Source organism: Daphnia pulex, chromosome 11 (genome assembly GCF_021134715.1).
Source record: "Daphnia pulex isolate KAP4 chromosome 11, ASM2113471v1".
NCBI classification, from domain to species: Eukaryota; Metazoa; Arthropoda; class Branchiopoda; order Diplostraca; family Daphniidae; genus Daphnia; species Daphnia pulex.
Window position 1 is genome coordinate 4,768,250 of NC_060027.1, and position 23,264 is coordinate 4,791,513.

General features: G+C 38.3%; 5 protein-coding genes and 1 long non-coding RNA gene across 9 annotated transcripts; 2 read left to right on the forward strand and 4 right to left on the reverse strand.

Annotated features, from left to right (window-relative positions):
- Positions 1-1,096: 1,096 nt before the first annotated feature.
- On the reverse strand, positions 1,097-7,206 carry LOC124208210 (V-type proton ATPase 116 kDa subunit a1-like). Of its 3 annotated transcripts, none has more exons than XM_046605960.1 (15): positions 6,903-7,206; positions 6,436-6,741; positions 4,354-4,445; positions 3,936-4,062; positions 3,591-3,860; positions 3,405-3,524; positions 3,052-3,342; positions 2,629-2,981; positions 2,432-2,562; positions 2,245-2,360; positions 2,057-2,167; positions 1,874-1,996; positions 1,720-1,807; positions 1,471-1,642; positions 1,097-1,397 (listed from the first exon to the last, which is right to left on the reverse strand). In XM_046605960.1, the coding sequence occupies exons 1-15, from the start codon at positions 7,014-7,016 to the stop codon at positions 1,301-1,303; spliced, it is 2,511 nt and encodes an 836-aa protein (XP_046461916.1). In that variant the 5' UTR covers positions 7,017-7,206; the 3' UTR covers positions 1,097-1,300. The 3 variants fall into 3 exon arrangements, with proteins under 3 accessions (XP_046461916.1, XP_046461917.1, XP_046461915.1); XM_046605961.1 differs by lacking the exon at positions 4,354-4,445 and adding an exon at positions 5,540-5,625 and having other exon boundaries at positions 6,903-7,196; XM_046605959.1 differs by lacking the exon at positions 4,354-4,445 and adding an exon at positions 5,540-5,706 and having other exon boundaries at positions 6,903-7,184.
- An 86-nt stretch (positions 7,207-7,292) lies between these two features.
- On the reverse strand, positions 7,293-10,015 carry LOC124207586. The gene is made up of 8 exons (XM_046605126.1): positions 9,537-10,015; positions 9,307-9,339; positions 9,113-9,233; positions 8,924-8,990; positions 8,133-8,845; positions 8,015-8,068; positions 7,818-7,957; positions 7,293-7,751 (listed from the first exon to the last, which is right to left on the reverse strand). The coding sequence occupies exons 1-8, from the start codon at positions 9,684-9,686 to the stop codon at positions 7,710-7,712; spliced, it is 1,320 nt and encodes a 439-aa protein (XP_046461082.1). The 5' UTR covers positions 9,687-10,015; the 3' UTR covers positions 7,293-7,709.
- Positions 10,016-10,339: 324 nt separating this feature from the next.
- On the forward strand, positions 10,340-11,250 carry LOC124207590 (iron-sulfur cluster assembly scaffold protein IscU-like). The gene is made up of 3 exons (XM_046605131.1): positions 10,340-10,499; positions 10,593-10,817; positions 10,882-11,250. The coding sequence occupies exons 1-3, from the start codon at positions 10,410-10,412 to the stop codon at positions 11,059-11,061; spliced, it is 495 nt and encodes a 164-aa protein (XP_046461087.1). The 5' UTR covers positions 10,340-10,409; the 3' UTR covers positions 11,062-11,250.
- On the reverse strand, positions 11,234-13,409 carry LOC124207588 (ADP-ribosylation factor-like protein 13B). Its single transcript, XM_046605129.1, has 9 exons — positions 12,998-13,409; positions 12,870-12,940; positions 12,704-12,791; positions 12,572-12,617; positions 12,363-12,478; positions 12,123-12,293; positions 11,836-12,058; positions 11,626-11,766; positions 11,234-11,551 (listed from the first exon to the last, which is right to left on the reverse strand). Exons 1-9 carry the CDS (start codon positions 13,039-13,041, stop codon positions 11,366-11,368), a joined length of 1,086 nt encoding a protein of 361 aa, XP_046461085.1. The 5' UTR covers positions 13,042-13,409; the 3' UTR covers positions 11,234-11,365.
- Positions 13,410-13,459: 50 nt separating this feature from the next.
- Positions 13,460-14,889, forward strand: LOC124207591. Its single transcript, XR_006880056.1, has 2 exons — positions 13,460-13,645; positions 14,125-14,889. It is a non-coding gene; the product is annotated as an uncharacterized LOC124207591 (long non-coding RNA).
- Positions 13,948-22,240, reverse strand: LOC124207582 (kinesin-like protein KIN-7O). Of its 2 annotated transcripts, XM_046605120.1 has the most exons (14): positions 22,085-22,240; positions 21,309-22,012; positions 20,926-21,245; positions 20,648-20,845; positions 20,454-20,586; positions 19,935-20,323; positions 19,655-19,864; positions 19,466-19,585; positions 19,294-19,400; positions 18,824-19,229; positions 14,970-18,761; positions 14,718-14,861; positions 14,396-14,642; positions 13,948-14,334 (listed from the first exon to the last, which is right to left on the reverse strand). In XM_046605120.1, exons 2-14 carry the CDS (start codon positions 22,000-22,002, stop codon positions 14,081-14,083), a joined length of 7,014 nt encoding a protein of 2,337 aa, XP_046461076.1. In that variant the 5' UTR covers positions 22,003-22,012; positions 22,085-22,240; the 3' UTR covers positions 13,948-14,080. The 2 variants fall into 2 exon arrangements, with proteins under 2 accessions (XP_046461076.1, XP_046461077.1); XM_046605121.1 differs by lacking the exon at positions 13,948-14,334 and having other exon boundaries at positions 14,500-14,642; positions 14,718-14,845.
- Positions 22,241-23,264: the final 1,024 nt, after the last annotated feature.

The following is a 23,264-nucleotide window of genomic DNA, read 5'->3' on the forward strand; positions in this document are numbered from 1 at the left end:
TCTTTCAATTTGGTGGTGATGATTGTTTGATTGATTGTCCTGGCGACGTATTGTTTACTGTTTGTAAATTTTCTTTCAATTAATTGCCAAAGTCAATGTCAGCTTCGCCCTTCAAGTAAAATCCCTAGGAATCGTTGAAGGTTGACTATTGACTAAATCTTCATCGGACATATAAAATGTCCAAGTCATATGCACGGAGTTCTATTGAAAATTCTGCGGTTGCACGGTAGCATGCATTAATTGGGTCGTCCCAACAGTCAACAAACGGAAATGTTACCATAGGCATCGTGCATAACAAAGAGGGGTTGACCACACGGTAATAAGCGTCTACTTTTGGCTAAAAATTTTCTGCATAAAATTTGCGTAAAAAACCTCTTGGTTAAAGTCGTTAAAGTGTACGAAGATTTTATTTAGATGGTGAATCCCTCGCACAACAACAGAGAACATTGAATATTATTCCGTTGTCATTGTTTGTTATTGTAATAATTATTTTTGGAACAAACCAATAGATGAAGCAACATGTATACAGTGTTGGAGGCTTGGAGCATACAAACGAAATTAAATGTAATTCAATATCGTTCAATATCATATGCATTACACGGATCGCTCTGCCTTCGTGGTCCGTTATTCCGCCCAATGACATAGATTTGCTCAAAACTTGAAAATCATTAAACGCGTGCCGTCCGAAATGCGAACAACGTCATTAATGCTCCGTGGCCGGCGGCACTAAAGTTGATGGTAAAAGAAGCTTGAATAAGGTCACGTGATTAGTAAAACTGGTAAAACTGAGGAAGACCACCATACTCATCTAACAAGATCCTGAAATTCAACGACAAACTTAATGGCGCTTGTTCGTGGGGTTAGAAACTGGTGGTACAGGAATAAGCACCTACACAAATAAACATCTGGTGTTGGCTTGTTGGGAGACTCGAAGCAAGACGAAGCATGTTGCTTTAAAATAATAAATATTATAAAATAACTAATCGGAGGCAATCCTTTGCTCTCTAATTTATTATGTTCTAAAGATCTTCCGATAACAGTGTTTATCGACTCTTTCGAGATATCCGTTAAACTATTTCTTACACAAAAAAAAGTGTTTCGCTGCTAACTGAATTATATTGGATCAAGAAACAGTACAGACCTTATTAAAGAGAAAAATTCGAAGAGTTTTACAACACCAATTTGCTAAAATCAACAACTACTATGAAAGAGATTATGTTTAGATCTTGCGTATTACATATTACACATATCGTGCAAAAAAAGATATGAAGAAAAAACAAAAAAGATCTATCGTTAAAAATTATTCTTCGCCTGGTTGGACTTCCATGATGTTCTCGAACGAGAATGGAACGAATAGATAGCCCGCACCAGCATAAAACTTGCTTTGAAATTCGACCCTAAAGAGAAACACACACGAATAAGATGTCAAAGTTCTACTTTAAACGTATTATGTGATTTGAAGTTGATTACCAGTGGAGACGCAAAGTGTGCAGGAAAGCAGAAAGTCCTTCCATGAGGACGAGAATACTGACTGTCAGAGCAGCCCAAGCGGCAAAGATGAAATACAAGATGACACCGCCATACCAGTCCTGGAACATGAGACCTTTGCGGAGCACCATCAACCACAAAACTTCGGACAACTCTGTAACAGTGTTGGACGTGAAAATTTAAAAATTAATAAAAGAAAAATGAACCGAAAAAATACACAAATTAACTTACGAGAATGGGCCAAGCTGAGAGCCCACAAACGAAGGTATGAAGCAGTGTGGGAAACGGATCCCAGCACATACTCAATAGTGTGGATAGCCTGAATAGTTGCAATTCAGATTGAAGTTTTTTTTATTTCTCCATTTGTTTTTTTTTTAGTTTTTACCTGATGAATCATGACGTCGCTAAACTCATGCGGCTCATCCCCTCCTTCATGATTTTCGGTTTGTGGAACTCCAGCTACTTCCACATCTTCGCCTTCGGCAGTGCCATTATGGTTATGCAATGTCTGAACAAAATTGGGTAATTTACTGAACACATCCAAATAATCTGAAAGAAAATAACTTACGGCATGATTTTTGGCTTTGTTCATTTCCATCTTAAACAGAATGGGCTTGCCAAAAAGGAGAATTGGAACCACGAGGACTGCCGTGATAATCATTACTTTTTGAAGCGTCTCCTATTAATGCACAAACATTTTAGATATTACGGCTATATTTGTAATATCAAGTCGGTTTAAAGCGAATGCTATCATACCTGCCCAGGATACATGTAGTTTTCACAACCGTCAAGTGCAACTGTGTCGTACTTGAACAGTACCATGCCAATAAAGGTGATGAGAATCGATGGTGCACATCCAGGGGTAAGAGCCTCTGCGGACAGACAAAAAAATTTTTAACGATTAAAAAAATCGTACATTTAACCAGAAAATAGTGGATCTTACGGTCTTCAGCTCCGGCGTAATATTTAGTCCATTTAATAAACATCAAGATGCAAAGGTATCCGAAAAGGAAAATCAAAAAGATGATTTGTGGCACAAACTCGACGAGGATATTCATATTGCGGCCAAAGAAACTATAAAAGACAAAAATTCAACGCGTCATTATGGGATAATAATTTTTCAACATTTGAGTTCAATACCGATGATTCCAAATGCCAAGGATAACTCCAAAACCCATGTGAACAACGCCAAAAATGATGGAAATCTTCATTTTATAAGCGTTAAGGTAGGGAATCTTATTCTCAGCCATCATCCAGATGGGATCGACACCAAATGGATAAGGTGTTTGCCTGTAATGGTTATTGGCCTCGTTTGGAACCAACATTCCCGAGTGATGATGCTGCAGCTCATGGTCAGTCAAGTTGACCTTGTAAGCCGATCCAAATATGTTGACACCTTTGGAGAAAACGTCGTTATAGATGAATCCGGCATAAATCGAGAATAAACCCATAAGCAACATGATGTAACGACCGGCGAAGCAAATGACCCAAATCTAGATGTTTAAAAAATAAAAGCGAATGAATATAATTTTCTCAGAAAGACATGTTCATCCTGGACATTACCTCGCTTTGAATTTTTTTGGCCGCCAGAGGTTTCTCCTTGACTACCATCCAAAGAGCGAACAACGTCATCAAAAGTCCGTGACCAGCGTCACCGAACATCATAGAAAACAGGAAAGGGAAGCTGACTATGGTGAAGGAAGCTGGGTTAACTTCACGGTAAGTAGCGACACCGTAAGCGTCTACGAGATTCTGAAATCCAGCCGTAAACTTGTTGGTACGGTTATAGGTCGGTGGCACCTCTCTTGTCATCATGCGATTCAAGATGGGGGGAACCGAACTTCCACTTCGCTCCTGTTCAAATAATACAATTAATCTCTCGGCATAAAAAAATCTAAAAGAAAAGACACAAATACCGTTCCACGCCGAAGGGACATTTGAATAGTTTCCATGTCAGTGACTGGTATCCAGCATTCAGCAATCAAGCATTTTTGCGTCACATCCAAGTTGAACAAGTTCAGGGTGTGATAGATGGACTAGAAAATAACAATTTAAACATATTTAGAAGAACGCACTCTTAATCGTCGCTGAAAAGGATTTACCTTGATTTTCCTAACTTTGACGAACCAGTTTTTGATATTCTTGGCCGCAGCTACCAACACGCGGTGACGATGATCCTGAGTCTGACCCAGAACAGTATTCAAATCCTCAATGCGAGTCATGACGCCAATGGCCATTTCACGACGCTCAGCTGGAGTTTCCGGGCACGGATACAGTGTCGCACGGAATCCTTCACAAATTTTCTTGACGCGGGTTTTAAGCTGGTCTCCTTGGAAGAAGATGATGAAGACGGATTTGTACACTTGATCTCCCTGTAGATAATTGATGCCAAAATGTTTAAGCTGAGGTAATTAAGAGCTATAAATAGGTTCATTCTAGATAATTACAGTGACCGGATCTTCGAGAGCAGCGTCAATTTCAGCCTGGCGAAGAAACACGTTACCACGGCAAGCGCGCCACAACATCCTCTCGAAGGCAGGAAGACGCTCGCGAAGAATCACCCCTGCTACAAATCTATACGCCAAAGCCAACAGATTATTACACGAAAAAACGGCAAAGATACAGTGATGATGGCGACGAAATGAAAAGAAAATTAGGGAGGATAAAAATAAAAAAAAAAGAAAAGATGAAAATCAAATAAAATGAAAATGTTCGGCGAGAATTTCCCGCTAATGTTTCCCTTGGTTCGATCTGAAATTTGAATCTTTTTTTTGAATAAAAAAAAACATGTTAAGCAACAATGTATCATTATGCTGGGCAATAGCGAAATGACAGAGACCCGTTGTTTAAATCTTTCTTCGTTACCCGAGATTTTGAGGGGAGACCACCTGTCTGCTGGTCACATCTTCTGGGATTAAGGCTCGAGTCATACTCTCCGTTTCCATCAGACTTTCCCTCTATTTCAACGTGCAGTTTGCAGTTTGTGAGTGAAGAAAAGGAGCGGGCACAGGAGATAAAAGAAATACCGAAAAAATTGAACATAAAAGCGCACCGTTAACACTTGAAGAAAGAAATAAAAAAATACATTAATTTCCATTTGACGGTCAGCCCCAACATAAGTAAAATTAAATCAGAAATAGGGTTGAATTTGGTGGGCATTTTTTAAGAGGCTGTACGCCAGGTAGAAGAGTATAGGCTGGATCCTTTACAGATTTCATCAAAGGTTATTGATGAGTGGATGTGGTCGAGTAGAATGTAATAAAATTTGGGATTTGGTGCGCATAAGCGAAATTTAACCCAGCGCGAAAACCATTTACAATAATTGAATGCAATTGTTTCAATAATTATGATAATTAGAAAAAATAAACTGGGTCTGAAGCGTAAAAAAAACTTTAGCTAAACCGCCACCAGCAAAGTCAAGCTGGACATAAAATGCCGAGTTAGAAGGGTCGATTTGTTAGTCCATTCAATATGCACTTTTAAAAGTCAACAGGAAAGTGAAATTGAGGAGTGTTTCAGGTAGAGACTCGGTCCGAAATGTTACAAAGGCCGACTGGGTTTGACTGCCAGCAACGTATGAATTTCGTATGAACGTTCAATCACTTCAATGCTGATTTTCTATCATTTCCTCGCAGATTAAAACACAATCTAAGTAACGGACAACTAACGGGAAATCCTCACCAACAAAAAAGTAAGAAGAAACAAAGAAAATAAAACAAACAAAAATATTATGAATTGTTAGATCCTGAAGACACTGTCTTCGAGATTATGCACAAGACTGGATGTTAGTAGACACAAACTCCGGCAAACAATCAATTTAAAGTAAAAATGTTTGGTAAAACAGAAAATTAATTACGAATTGATTGTTTGCCGGTAAGTTACAATATTCTAACTAAGAAAATGCCTGCTGGACTGTTATATCTCATTAGGCAGTTAACGACAAGAAAAAAAAATATTGAAATTTGATTTGAATCTTTTGTAGTTTAAATCTTTACGAATTTTATAACGGTCCACACAAGACTTTCAAAACGGTTATGGTAGGTTTGTATACCCAAGTTTTAGCACTTGTCCGCCAGCGCGCAGTCCGTCATCGCCGAGCAAGTTGGCATGCTCATCTTCGTGACCCGATTCGGCCATCTGTAGACGTATGCCATGCCGATGAGTCGTAGCTGGTTTTACTCTTTCTGTGACCGTGTCTTGACTAAAGACAGCTTCAATCTTGTTTGTGTTGTTTTGTGTGCGTGTTTTATGTTTTTAGTTCAGAATTGTCCCATTCCGACCCGAATGTGCATGCATAGTTGTGTGTGTTTTTGCGTTTCGTGTAGGCGTGCGTGTAATAAAGTGTTTCATATTAGCGAGCCAGCGCGGAGGAGCGGAGATTATGGAAATGTCAGGGGCATGCAAAATGATGTGATAAGGGAAATCAGTAGGAACAGGGTAAAATTAAATGCATGGGGCATTCAAAAAGTAAAGGTGGTAAGACAGAGGGTGTTGGGAAGATAAAAGAAATCAACAAAACTGAGAGTTAGGAACAGAAAAAAAAAACTAAAGACTACTCATGCGCACTATGTAAAATTAATTAAATTATTAGAATCATACAAGCTTGTCGAGATTAACCTTAAACCAAAAGTAGGAAGTTAACAAACACATGAGTGTTAATAATTGAACAAAATTAAGAGTTTAGGAAAACCAAGTTATAAAATAAAAACCTTTCTTTGTCTTACAAGGTTGTGGGGGAGGAGAAAGCTGTGTTATTAAGCTTGACTTTACTGTCATTTAATACATATATCCTTCCTTCTTAAATTTGCATTTCTTAGAATATTGTTTAAATTATACCATGTTATAAATATAAATGTGATATTTAAAATGCTACTTATTACATTTTCAAGATAACATAAATAACACTGGTCTATAATCATGTCGATAGTAAAATTGAAATGTTCATACCTCATCAAAGAATGTTTGAGTTTTGCGTAAGATGTGCTTCAATTCTGTCAGCTCTAAAAAGTTTTTCTTTAGTGCCTCTGAATTTTGGTTCACCTCACGAAGCTCATTTTCAAGCTTTTCAAAAGCTGCTTCCAAATCAATCATCTCTCTGGGTTGTGGAGCTTCAGGATTCTCGCCAGTGTCCAAAATTGGGATGTCATCTCTCTTGATTTCTTTCTCTAGGTAACGAAGTTTTCTTTCCATTTCATCACAACGCCTGACTTCATTGACAAATTTGCGCTGGAAAGCACTAACATCAGGATTCAACTAAATTGAAAGATTAACACATGTTCAATATCATGTCCTCATAAAAGCCTTTTTTATCGATATTTGGTGAAACTTTATAACACTACATTTTAAGCAAAGTTGTAAAATAATCATCAATGTAATATTAATTGAACCACATTTGAAAAAGAAAAGATACTTACGTCACGAAATTGGGCAAGTCCCAACTCTCCCAGTTCAGCTACACAAGCATAAGCAGCTTCACTTTGCAAAAAAAGCTGACAAAGTGTCATTTCTTCGCTTCTGAAAAGCGGCATTTTGAATTGTTGCTTCAAAGCGGGCTTTCTTCAACGAGATAAAAATATTTTAAAGTGACTAATTCCAGGTGAAATCTTTCTGTTATCAGACAGATGACTTTGCCCTCAGAAAAGGCCGAAACGACTGTCAATCTGTTCAAGTTACAGTCACGGGACTTTCTGTCAGCTGTTCCAAGTCACAAGACAAAAGTTATCGATTTAATAGTACTGACAATCGCCGTTAGGAGTAAACGACACCCCTTTTCTTTTGAAAATTCAAAATAATTAGAACTGAGATTCAACATTTCAACGTTGTATTACTGTGTTATCTGCATTCTGCAAAGAGAAAATCTACACAGACCAAAATTGAAAACAAGAATTTCAACAGCAATGTGTGTGAACAACAATTTTTCTCATTCATTTTTAATTCGCAAGAGTAGTGTATACTGTATAAGCCGAAATGTCAGCCTATTAACCAAAGAGAAAACCGTGTAAGGCATTAAAGCTAACCAAAACTTCTGGTTGCATCAATCGAAGACATAATTTAAAAGATATCAACAATTTTGAGGGAAAGAAAAAATTACAACAGTTACTCCGTCTGCGTAAATCAATTATGGACAAAATTATAAGAGGGGAATCGCAGAGTACGCTGGGCGCGTTTAGTTGCAAATATTTTTCATCGTAAACCAGCTTTCAGAGATCTTTTCTTTGCGTTCAGAATGCTGAGCGCATGTATGTTGTTTTCGTGCTGGTAATCTAGAGAAAAAAAAAACAATGAATCATAATATTGTCAAAAAAGCAAACAGACATGATACTGCATACCGTAGAGCATCGAACGGTAAGCTGTGAAGCTTCAGATGTAGCTCTACCAGTGCTAATACCAGAGTCGGTCATCACAGCCTCATTCCTCCCAGACAAGGGTTCTTGAGTGAATGGCTCAGGATAACTCACGTTTCCGGTATCTATAACAGGAAAATTAATTAATAAAAACTTACTTGAGTGAAATACAACTTAAGTACCTGCTGAAGCAATGGTGTTTGAAATTGACATCAATTGAGTGCTGATTGTGGAGCCTAACATAAAGAGATGCATAAAATCCTGATACATCTATCTTATCTATATATAGTTCAAAATTACCAGCTGAGATTAAGGATGAACTTTCTTGAATACTTCCTACGACATTAACAGTTAACAACGAATTCGGTTCGACTTCTCTACCACTAGTCGACTGCAGGTTAATCGGTCCAGTTTCTGCTTCCTCGTCCATCGGCTCGGTTTCTGCTTCTTCATCCATCGGAGCAGTTTCCGCTTCCTCGGCTGTCTTCATCTTCTTATCATCAAGGGGGTCTTGTCGCTTGTCATCGTCAACCTCCGTTTGTTTCGAGGTTTCAGATATAACGATTGACATATCCGACTCGAATTCTGTGGGTGGCGTCGGAGGACCCGATTGCTCTTCGGTTGTCGCCGCAATCTCTTCATCAGATATATTTTCTTCGGACAAACCAGACGTTACGTCACGTTGTGCAGTTTCGATGGGCACTACTTGTTTTGTTCTACTATCAGGAACATTTTGAATTGGATTTGTATTTTCTATCTGAAGATTTCTGTCCACTGATGGCGCATTTGATGACGTTTCTCGTTGAAGGTCAATACTCTTCACCAATTCATCTTCTTCCATAGATTCCTCTACATCACCTTGCTCTGTTACTTGGCGAGCATTACTGAGAAGAGGCCGAGGTACAGTCCCAAAAATCTCGATTTCGACAGGCTCTTGATTATTTCCTGTGACTGGCATAGTGGGCGGATTATTAATTACTCGACGGGCGTGGGATCTCTTCGCATCATCATTCCTTGATCCAACGAAAAAAGGAAAATAAACATTATAAATAAGCACTATTTTCCTTTACTAATCCAAAAATAAAATTTACCGAGAGGTTAAGAAGCTAGCTACTGCTTTTGAAGCTTCACTGATGGCATGTTTTGCCAATTCCCCAGCTAAATAAAAATAAAAAAACCGTTTTTTAATGTCGATTAAAAGACTAATAAGAGCGAACCAAAGAGACGTGCAACTTGAATCATCCGAATACAACAAAAAACAATAACAATAATTTACTTACGCAAAATAAGTCTCGTGGCTGTTTGAAACTCAGAGGCCGAAAGGGTTGATCTTTTCGTCAACTTCACTAATCCAGCAGCTTCCGAAACCAAACGTGAATAGATGTCGTGCATGAAATCATCCTTGTTTAAAAAATTCAAATAGATTAATTGATTTGCTTGGTAACGTCCAAAAATTGCATGGGACACGTCTTACCATTACTTTCATGGCTTTATTCGTCATGGACAACTGCGTGACAAAATTTAAAAAAAAATAAACATTACATCAGCCATATTGTGTGGACAAAATACGAAATACAACTATCTTTTAGTAATTCGACGTACAGTAAACCTAAACGGAATGTTCCATCAATACACTATCAATAAAGCTAATAAAAAACAATAACATGGGAATTAAAAAACAAAACAAAAACAAAGCAAACTTACCTGTGGGTGAACTTGTTTGAGAACTTTGAACACATAATTAGAGAACCGTACTGGTTGTTGAGATCGCCTACGCTTCGCTGGCCTATAATTCACCGTTGATCGACCCATATCTTTTTCAACCGACCCTACACCCTTCTTCCTTCGAGCCATTTTTTAGGTAATTAATTATCACCAACCCAGGGAAAAAACGAACTTTCAGCAAGAAGTGGGGCTACAAATTTTGGACAGCAAAAGTTTGACGACTACTCAACGTCAAAGCAATCGGTAAACTGACTCATTAAGCCCCTTGACCTTGGCTAATGGCAAAATGTGGACCTACTAGCGCCGGAAATTTTTTCTCTCTCTTTCCTCCGTTTAAAAAGAAGAAATTTTTTTTTTTTCGTTTCCTTCCCCTCTTTTCTTCTTTTGTAGCGAGGTGTTGTTTAACCACACGAACACAAAATAATTTTACTAATTTCAAATTTCAATTTTTCTTTCGTTTATCGAGTCCCAACTCCCAAGAGACTCGTAGGGTAAAAAGGTAAAAAGAAAGGGGTAGGCATTAGAAATTTAGAATAACAAGATTTTCTTGAATCACCTTCATTTGTTTTGTCTCGTTGCGCCAAATTTATTGCGCCTCAAGCAACCATGCGCTCTAGCCTCTCGAACTTACTTTTGTTGGCTTTGGAAGCAAACATTTTGTGATATGTCCTAGTTCATATTTGTCTCAAAATTAAATAAGATAAATTCGGTACCATCTACTAATACCAAATAGGTAACGTTTACCGATTACCGAATCAATCAGCCATTCAGATTTTCAGTAACTAGAATGTTGAAATGGCAACCGTGTAACATGTGATGTAAGACATTCAGAACGATTCAGACATCTGAAAAATGGCGATGTATCAAAACATTTCTCGTGCCCTATTGAGGTCTCGTTCGGCGAGCCAGCCTACAATTTCTTGTGCCTCATACCACCAAAAAGTAAGCATATCAAACTTTGTTTGATTGAGTTATAATGTTATATTTTGAAAAGTACGGCAATTCTTATATATCTTGTTCACTGTTTTCGATTAGGTAATTGACCACTATGAAAAGCCAAGAAATGTCGGTTCAATGGACAAAAAGGATATCAACGTCGGTACTGGCCTTGTTGGAGCTCCAGCCTGTGGGGATGTTATGAAACTTCAGATAAAGGTTGATGAAAATGGGAAGATAATTGATGCCAAGTTCAAGACTTTTGGCTGTGGCTCGGCCATTGCTTCATCCTCCCTAGCAACAGAGTGGGTGAAAGGGAAATCGGTAAGTAACAAATATCTTTCTTAATAAAAATGTGGCCATATCTCAATGTTTTACTGTTTGGTAGGTTAATGATGCTCTGAAAATTAAAAACACTGACATCGCCAAGGAGTTGTCACTTCCACCAGTCAAATTGCATTGCTCAATGCTTGCTGAAGATGCAATCAAAGCAGCGTTGAAGGATTATCAAGTCAAACAAACTTCACACAAGAAAGCAGAGGAAAAAAGAAATGCTGTTGCCCAGTAGGTTCTGGGCTTCATGTAACATGTTTTAGATGTAGAGGTACCTCTACCAATCCATGTGATGGAGAACTAAGATATATTTCCGGTGGCAGATAGCAATGGATACGTAACAAGAAGTTACTACCTTCGCTAGCTTCGCTAAAATTATCTTTTAAAATTGTAATGTCGAAACGAAATACACGCTAAAATGAAAGATTGTTTTAGCATTTATGATAATTGATGACAGATCCATTATGTAGAAATAAAGCATGCAATATAATTTTGATTTCAAGAAGACTAGATATTTCGGACGGTTTCGGTTAATTTCATCATTTATGGGCGTTTCTTTTAAGCGGTGGCAACGCTTTTCCATTTGTGCGCTGATTTTGTTTTTTGGCTACAGGAGATGCAGAATTAACTTTATCGTTTCGGTTTAATATAGGCGCCTTTGGTGTAGATCCACTCATTTCAGCGGGTGCCGAAGTTATTCCTCGAACGTCAATTGGGGTTTGCTCCTTCATTAATTGGGATTTCATATGGTAAAAAACTAAAAAGCATTTCTAAAATTTGAATTATAATTTACACGTACCGGTTCTGTTATCTCCGAATCTACAATTTCTTCAATTTGATCGATGTGTGTTTGAGATATTACGCTGTCTGTTTTCTCAGGGGATTCCATGCCGATTCCGTGATCAACTTCCGAGATCGAACCAGGGAGATTCCACTCTTCCTAAAACAAAAACGCGTCAAATCACATCAATAATTTAACTTCTCTCATTAAATATGCGCAAATATGTACCGTAATTTCTTCAAGAGGTTTGAATTGATTTCTTCCGTTCAGAGATTCGACACAAATCTGAGCAACAGTTTCTTCCACTTCATTCTGCAAAGCCTTTAGTTTCTGTATCCTCTCTTTTCTAGCTTCCTTTTCTCTCTCCTCTTTTGCCTTTTGAGCCGCTATGTCGTCCGTGACGCGACGATCTATCTTTTCAAAATTTCGGAGGATGGTTTCAATCAACCAACTAACAAAAATAACGAAAGATAATGTAAACGATAAATATTGAATCGACCAGTAAAAGACATTACTGGAATCCGATACGTATAATTGGATCAATGTTTTTCCCAGTCCCTTGTGTTGCACAGCAAATTTCTATTCTAGTCGGTGTTTGGCATGCATTGGCCAAGATTTCAAGCTGCAATTTGTCCGCAACGTCTACTTCATCTAACGCATCAAAATGGTCTTGTTTGTTGGCTAATCTGAAAAGCATGGAAAACCAAAATGTAAATTGATTTAATACCTTGTAACTTAATGCAAATTTTACTTACAAAAGTAAAGGTTTTCCTTTAAGAATAGGGTGTTTCATTAAAGAACTTAGATTTTGTTGAGCTTCCGCTAATCGCTGCAAATCACTGGCATCCACAACATAGACTACACCGTAACACTACTCCACAAAAAATGTGAGGTGCATTAATTTAAATTAATTGTAAATAAACATCTTTTATTGCGCTTAACTCATAAACGTAATAAACTTTACCTCCGCAAAGTAATTATGCCAAATATCGCGAATCCTAGAACTCCCCCTGTATCACACAAATGAATAACAATTAAAGATCAAAACTTGAATTAATTTGAAATATAGATTATCTTTAGCTATCAGCACACATACCCAAGATCATAAATGTTTATGGTAATTCCTTTTTGTTTGGTTACAAATTTTGAAAAACCAATGGTTGGAACAGTATCTGTAAAAGTTTCTTGAGAAGAAAATAATTGTTGAAATAAAAATAAGTTTTAAAAATAAAAACTATAAAAAAAAGACAGTAAAAACATACCTCCAACTAAAGCTCGACTCATGCTGGTTTTCCCAGAGTTATCCAAACCAACCACAATAATAGTCAGCTGTCTGTTACACAAAAACATTGTTGTTTTTAGATTTCATGCAAATATTTTTCAATTTTACCTTTTAAGGCCAATGTTATTGCAAATTGATCCTCCATTTCCCATTGCACACTTGTGGTTAAGGAAGAAATGTTCAAGACAAGTATAGCATTAAAATAGCCACAATAAACGTGGGGAGATCAACTCTTTGCGACGTGCGTAATAAAACTCACAAAAGGGAATGGACATTTACCCAAACAAGGCTTACCAAAAAACCTATGGCATCACTGACAATTTTGGAAACTTGAGAAATCTTATTATACGAACTTGCTCGCTATATTCTGAGAAAAACTGCACGCGATACGTAGTATGTATAGATTAAACATAATACGGAAATACGGTAACGAAAAAGAGTGGTGATCAATTATATTCATATACGGGTAAAATGTGTTGATGTAAACACATCACATAGCAACGAATCACGACTCGGGATTTGGACAACGATGCCAATCCTTTTCTAACGTGTTTCGGGGTTGGAAAGTTCGTACTTCGTATTACTTCGCAGGGAACTTCATGTAGAGTTGGGTTGGGTTTGCATCATTTCTCTTCTTCAAACGACTCGCATCAAAAAGAAGTTTTAGTTTCTTTTTTATTTATTTATCACACTATTATATTTCATTCGATCCTGAAGTTTTCTTCGACGCATGCATTTACACGCAGTAAATTCCAAGTATGAATTTTTTTTTACAAAATTCTTATTTCTGAGAAATAGAGTAAAAAAATTAACATGGTAGAGAGCAAGAGAGATTGACGAATTTAGTGCACGAGATTGTGTTGTTGATTTTCTCCACCATTTCTCATTACGTGAGCGATTCTTTTTTCACGCCGAACCAGCAGATCGATAACGGGCATGCAGAATACTTCTGTCTTTCCTCTTTATTTTTTTGATCAGACTCTTCAAAGATGTAAAATTTTCTCGAAAAGTGATGAAAAGTGAATTCAAATTTAAAATGACGACAAACTGTGGAAAAATCTTTTAAAAAAAGTTGCCTTATTTTATTAATTGAAATATGAAAAAAAGAATAAAATATGAAGAGGAAAAGGGATTGAGTTAAAATTTACGGAATGAACATTGAATAAACAAAATTAAAGTTCAAACATCTTTTTAACTAGGATTGCAATTGTTGATTTTCTCCATCTCCTCTTTAGTTAAAGATTCCTTTTTTCTGCCGGACCAGCGGGTCGATGAAGATGCGGTCATCGCAGGCTTTGCAACTCCAGTTGATACTCGAGCTTTCGCCTCTTCCTGATGCGCTGCTTGTAGTGCTGCTACAGGTTGGGAGCTTATCGATGCAGGAACTGCAGACGCAGCCAAAGTTTTTCGGGTTGGATTTCGTTCCAAATCAACATTGGGGCAATCTGTCATAAAGAAAAGAAATTTAAATATTGGTTCATCTAAATTCTAATAACGTTTAATTACCTGCAACATTTTCTCGGCAATTTGAAGAATTGGAAGAAGTAGAAGAATGGCGTTCCATTGGCTGCGACGAATGGTTGGATGAACTGCTCGACAGTCTTCCATGAGGGTCTTGGCCGGTCGTTTGAAAGTACAGATTTCGATACTTGATCAGTTTTTCTTTATAAAATTCCATTCTTTCACCGATTTCTGAGACTTTTTTCCGCAGTCTTTCGTTGTCTGAAACGTACTGATCCATTTGCCAGCGGAACTATAAATTTAATATAATACAAGAATAAATTTAATTTTATACAAGAAAGCTCTTCGAAGTGAAATGAAGACTTACGCCAAACCCTTTGTCAGCAATTGGATCGGTTTGGATGGATATTGACTCCACAACGATTGAAAGGCGAGGCTTTGGGAGGCTGACTGTGCCGTCTTCGTTTTGCCGATCACGCAGCAACCGAAGTTGTTCTTTGCATTTCACATACTAAAAAAAATAAAATCAAAGTATTATTTTAAATGAAAAAAACAAACAAAAATCAAAGTATTATTTTAAATGAAAAAAAACAAACAAATGATCTATAAATGAACTAACCTGTTGCTTTACAGTTTCTAGCTCTTTTTCCAGCCTTTCAATCTTTTTCTTGCGATGGTCCTCTTCTGTTTCGAAATTTAAATGTACGATTTCATTTTTCGAACGGGTTTCGACAAGTTCACGTTTCAGCTTGTCAACAGTTTCTTCTAATTGACGTTGAACTTGGAACTTGGAACTGGACTCCAGTGCATTTGCTTTCGTCCGCACCTCTGCCATTTGATCATTCAACATTCTCACTTGGTTGCTCAATTCATCCCGTTGACGCTGCGCGATATGCAGTTCGTTTTCTTTCTGAGTCAGCGCGTTCTTGACAGTTTGATAATCTTGAAGGATGGCTTCTTTCTGTGACTCGGACAGAATTCGGTACTGCTCCAACGATGACTTCTCTTCAGCTATCACTTGTAGTTTAGAACCGAGTCGCAATATTTCTTCTCTTGATTGCTCTTGATGCGTCAAAATTTCGTCTCTTACTAATCTTAGTTGCTGGCACTGACTGACGGCGTCGTCGTATTGAGCTTGCAATGAATTGAGACGTTGTTTTAGTTGAGTTGATAATCCACGCTCGTTGTGTACCTCACTGAGTCCCTGGCGGAGGTCTCCAATTTCTTGTTCTTGGCATTCCAATTGTGATTCCAATAAACGAACGCGCTCTGCTAGAGATGATTTCTCCGACTGAACTAGTTCCAACTTTGAATGCAACAATTCGAACCTTTGGGTGCCGTTCTCCAGATTTTTACGCAAATCACCATTCAGGTTTTCTTTGTCGCTCAGCTTCGCGACCAAGTCATCGTTGAGGCTTTGCATAGACTGGAGAGAAATCCGGATTTCGTCCAACTCCCGTTGTCGCTCCTGAAATCTTTGATCAGCATGTTGCAACTGCGTTTGGTGGTTACGTTGACTCTCTGTGGCTCGAGCTAGTTCTTCTTCTAAGCGTGCGATTTCATCTGTTTTGCCATCGATGATGCGAGACATTTGGGCTGTTTCACCATCTACATTTTGTAAACGGGATTCAAGCAGAGCGATTTCTTGCGTCATCGAGCGAAGGTTAATCAGCTCAGCTTCTTTTGACTGAATGTCGGATTGGAATTGGGCAACCATTTGATTGAGGTTCACATTTTTAGCTTCTTGGCATTCCAGTTGCGATTCCAACAACCGAACGCGCTCTGATAGAGATGATTTCTCCGACTGAACTGATTCCAGTTTTGAATGCAACAAGTCAAATCTTTGGGTGCTGTTCTCCAGATTTTTACGCAAATCGATATTAAGGTTTTCTTTGTCGCTCAGCTCCGCGACCAAGTCATCGTTGACACTTTGCATAGATTGGAGAGAAATCCGGATTTCATCGAGCTCCCGTTGCCGCTCGTGTAATCGAGCCAGTTCTCCTTCTAAGTGCAAGATTTCCTCTGTTTTGTCATCGATGATACGAGACATTTGGGCTGTTTCACCACCTACATCTTGCAAACGGGATTCAAGCAGAGCGATATTTTGCGTCATCGAGCGAAGGTTAATCAGCTCAGCTTCTTTTGACTGAAGATCGGACTGGAATTGGGCAACCATTTCATTGAGGTTCACATTTTTAGCTGATAGGTCTTTAATAGTGCACTCGAAAGATTCTGCTTGATTTAAGGCAGCTACTTCATTTTGTTCCAGAGCGCGAATCCTAGCTTGAGCCGCTTCCAGTTTGTGGTAGGAGACGTTTAACTGTGTTGATTTTTCTTCTAGCGACTCTTCCAACTGAAACACTCGTTGAAGTGCCTCCTTTAGTTCTGAAGTTAACACATGAAGCTCTTCGCGCGGCACTCGCTCAGTGCGGCTAGTATTCTCCAGCTGAAGTACTTCGGCTTTTGCGGCTTCCAATGCGGAAGTGGAATGACTTAGTTCCAGAGTTAGCCTAGCGACTCTTTCACGATATTCAAGAAGTTCTCGGTCAATTTTCTCCTTTTCCTCAACATTCGCGCGAAGCGTCACAGCAGCAACGGAAGCGGCTTCTGCGGCAGCACGTTGAACTGCTACACGAACGTCGCATTCCGATTCCAAATTTTCTTCCAGGTCAAGAATTCGTCTTTTCGATTCATTGAGTTCAGTTTGAACGACTTCTTGCATAGACTGGAGTTCTGTTAATTGAAGGTTAGTTTCTTTAAGAGTGACTTCCAATTGTTGGATAGCTTGCGTCTTCCTGTTCAATTCAGCTGAATAATCTTTTGAATAATCTTGATTTCTTGAAGCAGCTTCTTCGTTGAGAGCAGAAAGAGCAGCATTCGCTGACTGTAAATCGTTGTAAAGATCGTCAATTTTTGTCTTGGCCAGATTCAATTCACTCAAAAGTTCTTCATTAGACGACTGGAGCTGTTGGGCTTGAGATCGAGTTTTTTCAAGTGAATCCTGCAGTGCATGCACTTCAGAATCATTACGGTGTACTGCATCCATTGATAGTCGAGCTTTCTCCAAGGCTGCATCAGCGTTGATTCGAAGCTCCTCTTCAATCGTCTCCTTCGAGGCAACAGCGTCTTTCTTCTCCCTTTCTAACTGTTCGTTCATACGAACGAGTTCTTCAGTTCTTGCACAGCTTTCTTGGAGATCCTGCTTCGCTCTTTCAAGTTCAGCACCAGTAGCCTCAAGTTTCAAGCGCACCTCGACCAATTCTGCTAGTGCTTGATTGATCTCAAGCTTCTTTTGTTCAACATCTGCGTCCAACACTTCATTTCGGAGAAGAACCTCTTGTTTAGCTCCTTGGACTTCATTGAGTTCTTGAATTTTCAAATCTAAATCATCTTGCAGACCGTCGAGTTGACTAGTTAATTTTTCAACAAGCTCTTCAAGTTGATTTTTTTCCACGTAACTCTCTTCCAGTTCATCTACTTTCGAGCAAGCTTGCTGGATAGCGTTTAGAGCGGCGTTGAGTTCAGTTGTCTTGAGTTCTAACTCAGATTCCAGTGCTTTGACGCGATCGTGAGCAAGGTTGAGATCCTCAAGAGTTTTTTCATACCTCACATTAGCTTCTTGATCCACCTGGCTTGGAGGAGCTACTCGATCCACTGAATCGAATCCAGTACGGGCGGCTTCGAGCTCTTCGTTTGCTTTTTCAAGTCGAGATTCCAAAAGTTCCTTTGCGACGAATAATGCACGAGCTTCAGCACGGATTTCTTCAAGAGTTTGGCGGGTTGTTTCTAACTCTTTGGTCACCAAAGTAGAATCCTCACTTAATAAACGCATTTTTTCATTCAATTTGTCGAGAATTGATAGTAAATTCTGCCGTTCTCCGTCTCGTTGCTCCAGAACCTCTATAGTCGATTGGGCAGCTTCAATGGAACGTTGTTTCTCTTCTATCGCAGAAGTCTTTTCTTCGACATCTTGTTGAAGTAGTTCAAGTCTCTCAGTCAGTTGGACCAATTCTTCTTCTAACTGCTTGATTTTGTTGGAATGTTCTACTTTTTCTTTTCTTTGTGCTGCAGCTTCTGAAATTTCGGTGGAAATGGACGATCCACGCGTGTCTGTAAACTGATCCCGTAAACTAAGGAACTGATCGTCTGACTCGCACGACTGTTCCATATCGATTACGGAAGTTGAAATCGACGGTTCGCCAACGAAGCAACTGGAATCCAACATTTCTTCTGAAGTGTCTGATTTTTTAGCAAAGTTTTCTTCATCTTGAAGTCTCCCTACTTGCTCGACTTTGTTTTTCTCTTCACGGAGGCTTTCTATTTCGGTTTGGGCGTTGAGAAGTTGGCTGTTCAGTTGTTCTTTTTCTTGACTGAGAATTTCGTAATCTTCTTCGTAACGTACCAGCACAGACTACAATGAATACGAAACGGATCAGCAAAAGTAATATGTAATAAACGAAAACAATTATATACCTGTAATTCAACGAGATATTCGCGAATCTCCTTGACTTCTGATATATCCAATTCTTCAGACACGTCTGACTGTATCGATAGTCGGGTCTTTTTGCTGGGTTCCATTTCGTGTTCGGTAGAGTCCAACATGCATACTGACTGATCCATCTTTGCCAGCGCAACAGACAAAATTGAACTAGGACGTTTGCGGGTTCGGTTGATAGAGCGAGGAGCGAAAGAACAGTCCTGGTTCATAAAAACATCGCGCAATTCATCTGCCATGCACATTCCGATCAGAGAACTATTATGCCTGTCATCGTCGCCTTTAACTGAGGCTTGCGGTACTGGCACAGCAGATTCTTTAAATTGTCGCAACTCTTCCGTAAGCGAAGCAATTCGAGATTGAGCATCACTATTGAACTTTTGCCTGTAAATAATAAAACACTTTACCATCAAGTTGAAAAGAGATTAAACGAATAATTCAATATTACATTTCGAGAAGTTCTTGCTCCACTTGCGTTAGCTTCTGCTTGGAATTATAGTTTTCTTTAATTGCGTTTGGATCTTGACCAAGAAGCTCCAACTGTCCCCACGCTTCCTACAAATAAGAAAGAATAACAATGATAAAATAAAAATTCAATAATAGACATTTGATTTTAATACTTGAAGAGTCTCGCGAAGATCAGCTTCTCGCTTAGCATGTCGTTCACTAATTACTAGAAGATGAGTATCTGATTCGGAATGATCTTTTTCTAATCGCTCGAATTTATCCTTGAGATCAGCCTGAGAAAAATTAACATATCAAACTCAATTACTGATGCATCGGCTGTAAGGAAGACATTCTATTCTCACCAGTTCTTTGGCGAGACGCTTCTTTTCGGTGAGCTTGGTTTCGATTTGCAGTTTATGGTCAGATTGCATCGCGTGGATTTCACTTTCGTGTTCGGCTTCTTTGGTTTGAAATTCCGTTTTGAGTTCGCTTAGCTTACGGTGTGTATCCAAGTACAACACTTCCATGTCATTCGCCGTCTGCAGAGCTCGATGTAACTTATCGGCCGATTCCTGTACAGGAGAAATAAAATATATGATTGATTAAGGTGGTTGACAAATAATGCGAGATTGAAATAAATACCGGGGAATCAACGCTTTTAGCTGTAGCTAGTGCATGAACGCCAATATCCTGCTCTAATCGTGTAAAATTCTTCAAGTCTTCTAATTCTTCTCTCAGAGTTTCACTTTCTTGTTCCTTATTAAATAACGACATGCGCATTCGCTGTAATTGCTCACGCAAAACTGGAACAGGGGTAGAAGGCACGGCAGGCTGTTTGAAAGGCGATTCTCTGACATCTGTCATTGTTGCTACGTCTACTTTAGCAATAGGATTGTAGTCTTTACTGAAGACCATTTCAGCTGGCAAAAATATCTCCGAGTCAAGATCCTCGAGTTCTGGGGCTACCTCATCAAGCGTTTCAGAGCGTCTGGTGTTGCTGGTGCGCTGGCGACTTGCAAATACTTGTGCAACTACAAAATGAAAAAAAATAAATAAATAATTTTTAAACGAAAATAAAAATATTCACACTTCATTTAACAGCCAACACAGGGAAGATAAAAGATACATCCATGTAAGGTAAAGAAAAAAAAAATAAATCACCTGTTCGTGAAACTTTTTCCGAACATGGAACTGGGGGTGTGTTCACTTCAAAAATTGCTGGACCGAGCAAATTTAATTCTTGCTTCAAACGATTACCTCCCCATGTCATTCGCCGCAAACTTCGCTGGGCACTCTGTAAAGTTGATGAAAGGAAAAATTAGTTACGAGTCGTTCTATCAAATAATATTATTTACCGTAAGACTACTTTCTGCTCGTCCGGATACTACGTCACTCGAAACGACAAGCTGTTCTTTCAGCTCATTGATTTTCATATCTTTCTCCTGAAGAAGTCGTCGCATTTCTTCTATTGCTTCAGGCTTCTTTTCCAGTTCCTTCTCCTTCAGTTTCTTCTCTAAATCTTTGATGTAGTTGTTGTACTTGCGTAATAGGGCCTGATTTTAAAAAAATATTTATGTTAAAAAGTTACTTATGGTGAACTGTTAAAATTTAAAATAGTTTTTTGTTAACACACCTGATCAGAGAGAACTTCGTTTACTTGAGGCTGGTTCTGTACAGCTTTTGCACTACAAGCAAACTTTAGAGTTGAGGATGTCTCATCCAGGACTGTGGGAGTAACATTACAAATGATGGCAGTACGAGCATTCCCACCCAGTGATGCACGTAAAATATGGGTTAGCTTGCTATCACGAAAGTTAACAAACCCTTCGCCTTCACTTAGCTGCTTGATTACCAAACTCAAGGCAGATAGACTTGTATTAATAGCACAGCCTTCTCGAAAGCGATCGCCAGTGGCGTTGGTCTGGGAAGCTTTTTCAGAACCAGCAAGATCAACTATAGGGGAAAAAAACTCTTTAACTTTGAATGAATGTAATAAAATATTAGAAAATATCATACCCAAGTTGATATGTGATACTATGACAGCAGCATCAGAGCGATCAGCTTCATCACGAGGTAAACTTTCCACAATTATTCTGAAGATAGTATGAGATCTAGAACTTCTTTCATTCATACTTGTTCCTCCTACTTTTCGCTGTTTGTTACCCTGTTGCATTAGCTTGAGAACAGCATCAGGGGTGTTCACATTAGTCTCAATCAAATTGTGGACCACCACATGACCTTCTGCCAGTTCTTGTACTTTTAGCTTTTGTGGGTTTGAAGAGAGGAGATCAGAAATGGTTTCGTTGTAGATTTCAATGTAAGAGCATCTAAGTAAGAAGGCTCGTTCAGGATACTGCTCGATGAGAGTAAAGATTCTATTAACAGCCAATTGAACAATACCAAGCTCTTTTTGGCTGCCCATCATAGTATATGTTTTACCAGATGCTGTTTGCCCATATGCCAAAACTGTTACATTAAACCCATTCATAGCAGAATCAATAAGGGGCTGAACCAATTTAGTAAAAATTTGATAATTTTGAGTTTCTGTTCCAAAAACTTGGTCAAATAAGTAGGGATTTCCGATTCTCTTTGGGGTACCAGGTTCACACTGAAATACCACACCTTCTGACCAAGACCAATGAATTTCGACATCTTTCTTTTGAAATAATACTGGCCGAACTCGAACGGCCACTTGGATTTTGTCTGCCATTCTTTAGGAACTGTCAATAAAAAAATTTATCATTTAACTATTGGTGATCATTTATAATTACAACAAATCAAAAACCACTTACAAAAAGAATTTCACTCTCACTTTTGCGGTCTGGCCTTTATTCTTAATTAAAACTAATTTTTCGTAATTCGACATTAAAAAATTTACAGCCGTTCAGAAAAGTTGATTTTCAAATCTGACTTTAACGTTAACAACGTTGCCAACAATTTTATGTTATGCGTCGTTGCCAGGTTAAAGGATTCAAAAATAAAAAATCGGAAATTCAAATTTGTTTGAATTCGTAATCGTAATCGTACGTCGAGTCGTCGACAATCAAAACTGCCCAAGACTCAAGAGAAAGAGTTCAAAGATAGGGTTATTATTATTATTAAAATTTCTTGATCGTTGGGGAGTTTATGTGCTCATTAATGCACATCTTTTCAACGAGACGAACATCAATAATGCGAATGATCTGGCGTAGTAACTTATTATGTGGATTTAAACTTACAGACCCCTACAAGAATTTTTAATAAAATTTATTACCTGGAAAATGATGATTAAAATAAAATAAAATAAAATTAACTCTTCTGGAATTACGCGTTACCGGTAACACCCAGATTGGTTGTGTAAAGGATCAATTATTAAGATAAGTATCCACCCATATTCAGTCAAATAGGACATAATCGTCAATTTAAATACTAACAGCAGATTGGTAAAGGGTTAAAAATGGTATTAGTCAAATAAGCATCCATTTAAAGTCTATACAATACTTAATTATGTCGGATATTTGACTTTAGATAAATGAACAATGTCCGCAAGGCACTAGTACATCATTTGGTGTTATAGGATTTTCGAAATTCCGTAAATGCACATTAATAGTTGCCGTGTGTCAATTGTTCCCTATGCAATGAAAATACTTTCCCGGTGGACTATAAGTAGTTTGAATTGAACTCCTAAATTTGTGACATGAATTATCGATAATTATGAATCTTCCTTATTTGGAAAATTGAATAATACTTCAACTCGTGAAGACCAAGTTATCATACAAGTACACCTTGTTCTGATGATTAGAAAATTTTCAGTCTTCCGGAAGATAAATATTGACGACATTCAATCATATTTTGAACAAAAATCATGTGCCTTCTTATATATTATTGTCGTCCAAAGTGCATTGACTTGTTAACTAGCGGGCTAATTGCGTTTATTTATGTGCACCTGCGAAACTATGAAATCTTTATTGCACCAATCGATGGACTACTCCG

Excerpts from the sequence above, each read along its gene's own strand:
- LOC124208210 (XM_046605959.1), bottom strand. The coding sequence starts at position 7,016 with ATGCCGCTTTTCAGAAGCGAAGAAATGACACTTTGTCAGCTTTTTTTG. Across the intron at positions 3,525-3,590 it reads TCAAAGTTAGGAAAATCAAG|TCCATCTATCACACCCTGAA; the intron begins GTAAATCCTTTT and ends GTTATTTTCTAG. Across the intron at positions 2,361-2,431 it reads TTACGCCGGAGCTGAAGACC|AGGCTCTTACCCCTGGATGT; the intron begins GTAAGATCCACT and ends GTCTGTCCGCAG.
- LOC124207586 (XM_046605126.1), bottom strand. The coding sequence starts at position 9,686 with ATGGCTCGAAGGAAGAAGGGTGTAGGGTCGGTTGAAAAAGATATGGGT. Across the intron at positions 7,958-8,014 it reads AAACACCATTGCTTCAGCAG|ATACCGGAAACGTGAGTTAT; the intron begins GTACTTAAGTTG and ends TTCCTGTTATAG. Across the intron at positions 7,752-7,817 it reads TTACCGTTCGATGCTCTACG|ATTACCAGCACGAAAACAAC; the intron begins GTATGCAGTATC and ends TTTTTTCTCTAG.
- LOC124207590 (XM_046605131.1), top strand. The coding sequence starts at position 10,410 with ATGGCGATGTATCAAAACATTTCTCGTGCCCTATTGAGGTCTCGTTCG. Across the intron at positions 10,500-10,592 it reads GTGCCTCATACCACCAAAAA|GTAATTGACCACTATGAAAA; the intron begins GTAAGCATATCA and ends GTTTTCGATTAG. Across the intron at positions 10,818-10,881 it reads AGTGGGTGAAAGGGAAATCG|GTTAATGATGCTCTGAAAAT; the intron begins GTAAGTAACAAA and ends ACTGTTTGGTAG.
- LOC124207588 (XM_046605129.1), bottom strand. The coding sequence starts at position 13,041 with ATGGGAAATGGAGGATCAATTTGCAATAACATTGGCCTTAAAAG. Across the intron at positions 12,941-12,997 it reads AATAACATTGGCCTTAAAAG|ACAGCTGACTATTATTGTGG; the intron begins GTAAAATTGAAA and ends TTTGTGTAACAG. Across the intron at positions 12,618-12,703 it reads ATAAACATTTATGATCTTGG|GGGGAGTTCTAGGATTCGCG; the intron begins GTATGTGTGCTG and ends TGTGTGATACAG.
- LOC124207582 (XM_046605120.1), bottom strand. The coding sequence starts at position 22,002 with ATGGCAGACAAAATCCAAGTGGCCGTTCGAGTTCGGCCAGTATTATTT. Across the intron at positions 19,230-19,293 it reads GAGCAAGAACTTCTCGAAAT|GCAAAAGTTCAATAGTGATG; the intron begins GTAATATTGAAT and ends TATTATTTACAG. Across the intron at positions 14,335-14,395 it reads TTGCCGAGAAAATGTTGCAG|ATTGCCCCAATGTTGATTTG; the intron begins GTAATTAAACGT and ends TCTTTATGACAG.